Source organism: Cariama cristata, unplaced genomic scaffold (genome assembly GCF_000690535.1).
Source record: "Cariama cristata isolate BGI_N322 unplaced genomic scaffold, ASM69053v1 scaffold19754, whole genome shotgun sequence".
NCBI lineage: Eukaryota > Metazoa > Chordata > Aves > Cariamiformes > Cariamidae > Cariama > Cariama cristata.
In genome coordinates this window covers 10,365-21,729 of record NW_009611495.1, presented here as the reverse complement: position 1 = coordinate 21,729, position 11,365 = coordinate 10,365, and the positions used below count along the sequence as shown (strand labels likewise).

The window sequence follows — 11,365 nt, the reverse complement described above, 5'->3', positions numbered from 1 at the left end:
AAAAAGGGTGGATAGGCTGCCTGTAAAGGATAAATACTACCTATGTTCACTGAGCCTCCTTGAACCTGAAGATTTCCTACATAAACCAACAAAGAACTAGGGAGGGTAACTGCAAAGCAATTTCACCAGCTTCTCTCCTGTCAGTAGTCGTGGTGTTAGCACCACAAAGACTACTCTAGCCCTGAAAACACAAAAGCAGGTCTAAAGTTATCCCACCATTGTTCTGAGGCCTGATTAAAAAACCTTCTCTTGGCCCTCAAGAAGTTTCCTTGCCCAGATTAACACACTATAGTTAAAAATCTGACTTCAAAACGTAAGGATTAAATCACTAAATGTTCTTATTAGCAATGAAACCAATAATAAACATAATTTACAGTTATTAAGAAGCAAGGTTAAAGACACTAACGGAAACAGTGATTTTGCAAAATATGCAACAAAAAAAAAAAATAAATCACATTCTCTTGGTTGCACTTGAATCTGAACAGAAGAGGGAAGTCCAACACAGAGATAATGTAAGAAAGTTTTACATGAACTCAAAAGAATCTTGCTGAAAAAAATCAATGAAAGCGTTTCATTAAGAAGTCAAACAATAAAGCTGTAATACAATTGGCATACTCTTCTATTATAGTTATCCTGCTAATAAAAATGGTAAAAAAAGAGTACTCATTGTACCCCGTTTCTTTGTCAGATGGTTTAATGAAAGGTGATCCTCTCATTGTGTGAGTTTTTATAATCTGATCATCAACAACAGCATCAATCTCTTCTACCGCAGACAGAATATGAATACCAGTCTCACGATACACACTTGTATTGAAGAAAATTAAATCCCAGGTTTCAATCATGGCATGCATTTCCTTTCTCTAAGGAAAATTCCTACAGTTTAAAAAGAAAACAGTTTATTTTAGTTACTGTGTTACTTTTTCCAGCTCACTAATTCAATATATAAACTTATCTAGCTGAATAAGCTATTTTGCTCTAACAGCATAAATTAACTACTTAGTATTTTTCTTAGCATATAATTTTCTAGTGCACAGAAAGCAGTACACTTGGGAAATACTAATGATATAACATGAGATACAAATGTTTACACACTCACTGTTATCATGTAATGGGCCAAAGTCTCACCAAATCTCTTTTGTTGCATAAGGGCAAAGACAAAAAATTCTAGAAAGCCATAAAAGCCATCATTAAGAGACCTGATGTCGTATTTGTCACTATCAAATCTCTATGCTTACCTTGCTTGCACCTACACTTATAGCTTCAAACTCTTCCAAATAAGGGGCTAGATCCTGCTTTAAAACTTCTCTCAGGGTAGTTCCAGAATCTGGTGTTAAATCATATCCTAATATATTTGACACCTGCTGCCAATGACGAGTTCTCATGCTGGGGTTACAAAAGATAGTCACAGTGGGAATATTCTCCTAATTGAGGAAAAACATTTATAAGGTAAAAATTGTGATGTGCATTATTTCTTAACTTTTTAATCATCTTTGATGTGCATTTCAAATTCAGCTGCACTAGATGATGACATGAAAACCTTTTCTGAAAAGTGCGGATGGATCCATTCAGTTACCCATTCCCTTTCTAAACAGTTGTAGTAAGTTACTGAAGAAGAAATACAAAACTGTTATATGCACAGTCATAGCAGAAAAGAGAAAAGGAACAACTTTTCAGTTATGTTATGTTAAATTTGGCCGCCATTAACATAACATATAGTCCCATTTCAAAATTCCCAACTACATCCTTAAATGTTTCTCTGCATCCAAAAATTACTTTTCTCCTGTATGTGTCTGTTCCTTAACAATTCACATTCCTAAAACTATAAAGATATAAAATATCCAATTTTATTAAAATAAAATTGGACAGTACAATCTGGAAATGGTGATTCAGACCACGCTCTGTCTCTCTCTCTCTGTAACAACAGGAGTCTCTGACACTACATCAGCTACCTATACCAAGTGCTGAATTTAGCATTTGTCCCTCAGCTTCAAATGTTAATATCCCTCACCTTTTCTTACCTTAAAGTCTTTAATCTGCTCCAGAACTGAAGAACACATTGCAAGAGTTGGATTTGCCTTTGTTTCTTCTTCTGTCTTCTCTTCTACAGTTCTGCATTGTGATGTCTTTTTCTGCTCCTGTTGAATTTTCTTCTGCTTTTGTTGGAAGAGTCTTGACACTTTGTATATCTCTCTGAAAAACTCATCAACCTCAGCCTCCATGCTTTCCACATTTAGTTCCAAAAAGGTACCATCCATCCATCTCAGAAAAAACACAAAGTTAGAAAACAGAATAACAAATATAGTCCACAAATAATTAAGACACTGTTTTGCAACACAAATGAGATGCAGATTAATAGTTATTTAAATTAGAGCAAAGCTCTCATTTCCAACTATTGTCATTCTATTCAAAATTCTAAAGCCACACAACTAAAGGTGGCTTGATCACACTCTTCTGTGTATTTGTGTAATTCTTTCAAGTCAGTGACACACTGAAAGCAAGTAACTGCATGGATTGAGAAATATTTAGGTTAAGCTCTGGATAGAGATCAACATATGACATCAAAATATATTAGGCCTTTTCAAAAAAATCCATACTTTCTAGCCATATCACATTATAATGTCCAAAGAGTGCAGGAACTGGTAAACAATCTCACTTAATTTACACTCTGACATGCTACAGTTTTTGTGGTCAGATCTAGCCACCAGACAGTGATGTAATCATTCGAGCACATCTACATGGAATTTTGGACAGCTGTTAGGTTAAAAATGGTTTCCACTACATACAGATTGTGAGCTTTCTAAGCAAACTTCTTCCTTGTCTAGTATACAAAATGGCTCATAACTCACCTATTTTTTTCTTTCTAATACATTTCTTTCATAGAGTTTGTCTAATTATAGGCTTCACCAGCATGAGTAATGCAGTTAGAAACCAGTATGTGACATGCTCCCTTGCATTACATAAAAAAAACCACAACACAAAAATAAATAACCTAGTCTTTTTTCTAGCTGAATTAAAAATGACAACCCTGATACATGCTATTACTATTATACGTGGATTGCTAACAACAAATAAATGTTTACAAGAAAACAAATCCATATTCTACATCTGACATAAACAAAACCAGCATGAGCATTTTTCCCCACTCTCCCTCATTTAGCTTTAAGAGCTGAATTACCTTTTTTCTGTTCGTTGCCATTTCAGTATAAGATGAAAGAGTTTCTGATATGGTTCAATCTCAACTTTTAAGTTGTTGAGGAATGGGAAGTCACTCAGTTTCCATTCAAGCAAAGCCTCTTCTTTATTAATAAGAGCTACTGTTTCATCAGCCTCCTGTATGCGTTTCTGTAATGCCCTCAAGTCAGCCACATACTGAAATCAAATAATTGTATGTCTTGAGAGACAACTAAGTTATGCTCTGAACAGCTATCAAAATAAGATCTCAAAATATCATAAGCCTTCATATTTATTAAAATTTTAGACAATGTGAGTTAAAAACTTGTGTTCTTATCCTTGAATAGATAAACTGTGAAGAACCCAGATTAACACTAAGGAAAATAAAGTTGTTTTTATTATTACTGAATTTAAGAGTATAATACCATATTCAAAGTGTTTGAGTTTTAAAATTCAGTGTTCCAGGAGGCAGGCATACATGTTTTTATGTACCCGACATATCATAAGAGCAACTGCGATTTATTAGTTTAGGATTTCTGGTTTGTGCTTTGAAGTGTTTTGTTTTTAAAAAAACAAAATTACTAAGCACAATTGTGATATCTTCCAATTAAAGTGTAAGACATGCTCTGGAGATTATAGAACACTTCTAAAAATTTGCAAAGTTTTGGACCCAGTGGTCTGCCCTTCATTAGCAGAAAAATGAAGTTTTAAGGTTCATAGAAAAAAAATTTAAAAACAAATAATCAAATTGCTACCAATCACTCTTTCTAACTTCCTGGTTTTTCCTTCAGTTCCTCAATGTATCAAAAACAGGGAAGGAAATTCTGATCCCACTGAAGCTATTTGCAAATAATGTTACTGAGGCCAGAATTCCAGGCTTTATATAAACCAGAGTGAAAAAATAATTCACTTTATACATCTGTAATATCCCAGTCCTTGCTGGGATTACCTATCAGCTAATTTAAGCACAACAGCACAACATTATTGTAAATGTTCCTTTAAGTCAAAAGTTATTGTTGGTGTAATACAAAAAGGGGGGGTTAGGGCAGACAGATCATTTTCTGAGTTTGTTCATTGTGGCAAGAGCATAATAAAAGGTTTAGTTCACATTTGTTAAAATAACTGATTACTTTTAATTTTAAGTTTCTTCCATGACTCCTGTGTATTAAACATACGAAACATTTCCACCCATTTTATACTAAAAGTTAATCAGACCTGTTGCATGCAGTCCAGTTCTGAGTATTCTTCCAACTCTGTCATGGAACGTGTCAGCTTGTCTAATTCCACCATCAGTTTCTTACGTTTATGTATTAGTTCTTGCTCTCCTTTACGTTTAGACTGTTCAATCAGCTACAAAACAATTGATTTTGTAAGTGGTTGTAACTCCTCTCAATGATTAACATATATAGTACCATCTAAATCAAACATTTAGCATGAACAGACAGAAAATAAACAATACAGCTAAGTTTTTATCCTTACAATAATCAAAATTTCTTCAGGAGTTGCTTTCTATAGGTCCCATCTAAGTGTGTGCAACCTCTATATGTTAACATGAAACCTTCACTTCAGTAATCACAGCAGTTAGGATTGCCTTAAAGGCCTTCTTCAGCAATCAGACAAAAGATAGCAAGTACTACAGAAAAAAAACAGAGATATTCTCATCTCTGGGATTCAGTCTTTTATCGTCAAAAGAGGACATCTACAGTTGTTGAAAGCCAATGCTTTCAAGGCTTGGCTTGAAAGCCAAGCAAGTAACTACTGCTATAAAAGGCAGAAATTCTAGAACATGAGACCACTCTAAAGCACCGGGTCTGCACATAGAGGGGTTATTTTTAAGGTACCAAAAAAGAAATCAACCACGGCAGAGGAGATCTCCTAAGACAAGGACACCTACTGCCATGGAAAAATTGTGAAGCAGGCAAACAGAACTTCTCCAGAGGAGGAATCAGTCTTTTCCTACCGCATTACAATAAGAACGGACTCATATCTGAGAGTAGAAAATGCAAATATGCAGACTGATAAAAACTTGATGTAAAACTAGTCTATCCTCAAGCTCTAGCACAATTCAAGTTGTTCAATAGTCACCTGCAGAGAGTCATACTCCTAAGGGACTCTCATTAAGTCAGATACACTCCGTACTACAATTTTAATTAAAAAGAATTTGAACAAGCATCATGGACTCTCTTGTACAAGTAGAAAATTAATTTCACTCATTTATTTTTCAGGATTAAAAGAATGATAGCATGCAAACAAAACATTTTACAGACATAGCAGTCTCCCAAGCTCAGTATGTTTCAAGTCAGAGGCATATTTACTACCCTTGGACATACTGCTCCATAACTAAATAAGACATAGTGAAAGAGAAATCCTCAGTTGTGATATTCAGAAGATATTGAAATTTTTATTTTAAAAAATGTTAATTGTTAATTCTTCGACATTTTTAGAAAAAAATTATTAAATCTACACTACATTACTATAGAGAGGCAAGAGAACACCAAAAGGCTTGACTTAACTGTATCATAGCCAGAGAGAAAGAATGCTAGCAAGATGAATACAGAGGAGTGGAAGAAAATAATCTACAGTCATACAGAGAAAATTAGATGTTGCTTATTTTCTATTAATGATTGCTACCCAGAAAACACAATTCCCACTGTTCTACTGACAGAACAAAATATCATTTTAACTAAATGATTTCCTGTCCAGAGCACTAACTCTTAATAAGGGCCTGGCACCTCTATTTTCAGTACTGGTCAACTGCAGTGTATTGCATTTTCACCTCCCTACGAATTACCTAGTACTGACCACAAACAAATTAAGATAGTAAGACTTGCTGAAGGTTTTAAGTTACAGTGATAATTTTTAAATTATTCCACAACAAGCCCTCTGTTGATATAAAAATCTGGAAATATGTTATTTGTGCATGTCTAAATTAGTACAGTTCATGTTACCTGCGTAGATATGTTTAGCCTGCCAAGGAAATAAATAGCTCAAGTCTAACAAGCCAAAATATACCATAAACTGAGAAAATGCTCTTACATCATCATGCTCATCAAAAATAGAATTCATCTTCTGTGGCCACAATAGAACTGTTGCATTCAGTGCAATGTCTTCAGGAGCAAATAAAAAAACATCTAAGAAGTAATTCATTCGCCGACCACACTCCTATAAGAAGAGATTTCACAAAACTTCAGGTATCACAGGTCTGTTTCAAATACTGGGTAGGGCAGTGTTATCTACAAAGGTGAAACAGAAGTCTACATTTCACTGACTTTTCAGAATTCAGAGCTACTTTAGCGAACTGAATATTAAGATTCAAAATACGTATAAAAAGTTACTCAAATCCCTGCCCCATTCATGAGCTTATTTATCTAAATATGACTCCTGCAGCCTGTAAATCTACATGCAAAAATCCTATTATTATTAAAAATATATAAAATATAAATTCTGCAGAATAAACATCTGTTATATTTCCAGACCTATTAACATAACAGAAAATCTGATACATATCACCATAACATATAGCAAAGAGCTTCCTATCCAGTAATGTTTTTGGCTGACCCACACCTTACACAATTCTTCAGTTCTGTTCTCTGAGCACACACAAAATATTACTGCTAACATAACATCATCTGTATTCTGCTCAAAGAATAAATTGCTTCTTGTATGTTCAAAGTCATGACTGTTTTTACACATAAAATTCTCTTTACACTTGTGTGTTACATTTTCACAAATAGCTTTCTAAGCAGCCCTGAAGTAAGGCTCTAGGTACAAACAAGAAACTAAGTGTCTTACAGTCTGCTATGATTTATTAAAAGCTGCATTTCCTCACTGATGTGCAGAACACACGGGAATGGGGAATAAGAAGGAAAGGCATATAGCAAAGAATGAGCTGAACTTTCCGCTTCTGTCTGAAGTAACACTGAAGGTACAGCTTATTCGTACATGCAGCGTGATCAGACAAAGTCTTTGCACTCCAGAATGAATGCTGTATTTGTACAGGTCAGCATGTTTGGTAAAGGATTAAGAATTAAAGGATAGCAATTTACCTTGATCCTTAACAATAGGTCCTGAATACCTTTGGTTTTGACCTTCTTTATGTAAGCTACTGTTTCCACCATTTCTTCTGTTGTCTCGGGAACTTTTAATGCACGTTCCTTAATTGCTTCAAATTCCCTGCATATCCTACAAATTTATTTTACATAAAATACCAAAATTTTAAGATTTTAGTTTGACTGGTTTCAAGCTCAGCTTTAACGGAATTAAAAGTTCAAATTACTTCTTTAAGTATTACCCCACACAAACTCCATTACTTTATGAAATTAAATAGGGAATATGACCAAGTCAGTCTAGAAAAATACTGTTCATTAACTTGCAATAATTGATTTGCTTGGATTTTGGGGTATTCTTTCATGATGAATGCTTCAATTACTTTTGGTAAGTACGTGAACTTAAGGACAGTATCATTAGCATACACACAAACACTTTCCTAGTAAATATTTTGTTGTTTTGCTAATGTGGAATCACTATAAAACTTGACTATAATTGTTCATTTTAACCAAACAATCTAATATGACTTAACTCATGATTTAATCTGTACCTACAAATTAATCTGTTTAACTAATTTGATACCCTTCTATGATAAGGCCACCCACCTAGTGGATGAAGGGAAGGCAGTGGATGTAGTTTTTCTGGATTTAAGTAAGGCTTTTGATACTGTCCCTCACAGCATCCTTCTGGAAAAGTCGTCCAACTGTGGGATGAGTGGGTTCACAGTGCACTGGGTGAAGAACTGGCTGAAGCACAGAGCTCCAAGTGTTGTAGTGAACAGGCCTACATCTGGCTGGCGACTGGTCACCAGTGGTGTTCCTCAGGGTTCAATTCTAGGGCCAGATTTGTCCAATATATTTATCAACAAACTGGATGCAGGAGTTGAAGGCACCATTAGCAAGTTTGCTGATGATACCAAACTGGGAGATGTTGTTGACGCTCTGGAGGGACGGGATGCCTTGCAGAGGGATCTAGATAGACCGGAGCGTTGGGCTATGACTAATGGGGTGAAATTTAACAAGTCAAAATGCTGGATTCTGCACCTAGGACGGAGTAATGCTGGGCAGAAGTATAAATTGAGAGAGGAGTGGCTGGAGAGCAGCCCTGCAGAAAGGGATCTGGGGGTGCTGGTTGACAGCAGGCTCAATAGGAGCCAGCAGTGAGCCCTGGCAGCCAAGGGGGCAAACCGCAGCCTGGGATGCATCAAACACCGCATCGCCAGCCCGTCCAAAGAGGTGACTGTCCCCCTGTATTCAGCACTGGTGCAGTCTTGCCTTGAGTACTGTGAACAGTTCTGGGCCCCACGTTTTAAGAAGGGTGTGAAGGCCCTTGAATGCGTCCAGAGGAGGGCAACAAAGCTGGTGAAAGGGCTGGAAGGCATGTCCTATGGGGAGCAGCTAAGGACTTTGGGCTGGCCTAGTGTGGAGAAAAGGAGATTGAGGGGTGACTTCGCTGCTTTCTACAGCTTCCTAAGGAGGGGAGGTGGAGAGGGAGGTGCTGATCTCCCTGGTATCCAGTGACAGGACACATGGGAATGGGTCAAAGCTGTGCCAGGGGAGGTTTAGACTGGACATTAGGAAGCATTTCTTTACCAAGAGGGTGGTCAAACACTGGAACAGGCTTCCTAGAGAAGCGGTCAATGCCCCAAGCCTGTCAGTGTTTAAGAGGCATTTCAACAATGCACTTAATAACATGCTTTAACTTGGTCAACCCTGAACTGGTCAGGCAGTTGGACTAAATGATCATGTATAGTCCCTTCCAACTGAAATAGTCTAGTCTATTCTATTCGATCAGTGTTATTATGTGCCATCATCTTTGAAAACAGAGAGGTGTGTATCATGTAATAAGAGAATCTAGCTATCCTTTGACAGTGCAGTAGTACTGTATTTCACACTTAAAAAGCCAGAATGGAAATAAAGCCCTTCGATTGTTTAGCTCCTCCGCTATCTGAGTCTATTAGTAAGTTCTCCTACTAGTGTTTGAGACTAAAACAAAGGGAGAAATACATCGGCTGGTGCAACTTGCATGAGATCATCAGTTAGGCAAGAGTCTTCATTGAATAGGAGCATTGTATATTTGCATTTCTTCCACATGTCTCTACTATGCATTTAACACATACAGTATTCACAAGCAGAAAATGCTACTTACTTTTCATTTTCCTCTCTGTGATTTGCAACTATTCTGTCCGTTAGCATTTTTGCAAAGGTGTTTGCACTACTAGTCAAACCTTTCTTTAAATCCTCACAATTCAAATAGATCATAGGGAAATGAACCACCTCTGGTAAACTCAGGATTTCCTTCTTGTGGGTCAAGAATTCATCTATGAACTTCAGAAAAACATTAGATTTTACACTTCAGAGCTGTTATTTAAATACTTGATGACATGAGTAAGTATTACACATTGAAGAAAAGAAATAATTTTTTTTTTTCTATTTAACACAGAGAAAAAACACTTATGTTGTAGATTTGTAGTAGTCAACATAATTTTTAGCTAAAGGCTAAGTACCTGTTATCCTCTGTTCCCTTGTTATTGCTGTATATATAGTAAAAATTATATATAAAATGTAGAATTAAAACTTACAGCAGTATATTCATCAAAACTGTGTTCCTCCACTTCAAATCTTTCTATCCGTGTCTGTGCAGTTCCATCTACAAGCCAGCCATACCTTTCAACTACAGTTAAATTATATTGTATTAATACTATCATAATGCATATGCTGCACAGTAAGTTACTTGTTACAAAGAAGTAACACAGTTATTTAAACAATCTTCTTTCACTCACCATAGTTTTCAAAATATTCCTTTGGACCTTCTAAGTTGTTTCTGATAGATTTTTTCAGGGTAGATGTGGCCCATACTATGACATGATTAGGAAGCTCAGTGTCCAGAGTTGTAGTGCCTCCCATTAGCCAAGAACGTACTGTTTGGATGTCCTAATAGAAGTGCAAGTTCTGATTATTTAAATTTTTAAAAGCAACACAAGGATATACATAGTTTAAAAGTAAGTTGCAATCTGCAGAAGACACTGTATCAGAAAAATATGAGACCCTAATTGTGACCAAGGCCAGGGGCTCCATACACATCTAGAATGACTCTTCCTGATTCAAATGTTTAACAGGAAACATTTAAAATGGATAAAAAAATAATTATCCAATCTTACATAAAATTAAATTCTATCATATGTGCAAACACACAAAACTAAACCCAAAACACTTCTCTGAAAGTACCATCACTTATGACTAAAGGCCAATACTCCGTCCCCAGGGATACATCTAAAGCCCTCAGAAAGGTTGCCTTCCCTGGAGTCACAGATTGGTTCCAAAGACATAAATCTTTAGATATTGTATATATTAGGTGTTAGAGATTTGAGATTTTTCTTTTTGTTAGAAAGAAAAGGAGTATTAACTCTAAATGTCCTTGTCTTTCTCTGGGGATCTTAATTATTAATGCAAGTTTATTGTAAATTGTCACACATAAACTAAGGTGCTAATCATATCTCTATACAAAATGTTATTTCACAAAAAGTATACACCGCAAAACCACCGGATTTTCAATGTTAACAATAAACACATAAATAAATTAGAATATGTTGTTACTTATACTTAAAGCACTCTCAGGTTTTCTAAACATATCAAAGAAGGAAAAAAAAGGTCATCTTCTAGCTAGTTTTCTTTCCTGGGTAAGTTTTCAGTCTGACTTCTATTTAATGAACAAGCAGACAATTAATTTGTAGACATACACACAGATTTGCAGACTAAAACAATCAGTAGCAGATGTACCAACTTTTTTATGAACAAGGAATAATAAAATGACTTTCAGAGCCTGGAGTCCCGCTGTGCACCAAGATTCATAATGTGACCTGCAGAATGATCGTGGAAAATAAATAACTCAAGTTGCATTCTGCTTCCCATTACCATGGCAACCAGAGTCCTAAATTACTAATATTTTCATGTACTGAGCAACTTAGCAGTTATATATTTAAATAAAGATAAAAGCACAACCTGGAGAGTCCGTCCTATATGATTTACTACAAACAGAATTGCTTCTTCTAGGTCTTGGAAGCTTGGATAAAACTCCATTTTCTTTTCATCAAGAGTCAATTCCATCTTAAATAAAGGTAGGCAATTTCTGTCTTCAGGATCAAAAA

General features: G+C 35.8%; 1 protein-coding gene across 1 annotated transcript in view; it reads right to left on the bottom strand.

The window, feature by feature from the left end:
• Positions 1–672: 672 nt before the first annotated feature.
• LOC104160209 (dynein heavy chain 12, axonemal-like) overlaps positions 673–11,365 on the bottom strand; it is a gene marked incomplete at both ends in the record, with an annotated part of 18,990 nt that continues 8,297 nt past the window's right edge. The window contains 11 exon segments of the mRNA XM_009698287.1: positions 673–860; positions 1,236–1,421; positions 2,019–2,259; positions 3,176–3,369; positions 4,387–4,521; positions 6,208–6,333; positions 7,218–7,353; positions 9,367–9,545; positions 9,800–9,891; positions 10,001–10,151; positions 11,220–11,365. The exon segment at positions 11,220–11,365 is cut by the window's right edge and continues 23 nt beyond it. Of these exon segments, the coding sequence (XP_009696589.1) occupies positions 673–860; positions 1,236–1,421; positions 2,019–2,259; positions 3,176–3,369; positions 4,387–4,521; positions 6,208–6,333; positions 7,218–7,353; positions 9,367–9,545; positions 9,800–9,891; positions 10,001–10,151; positions 11,220–11,365 (1,774 nt within the window).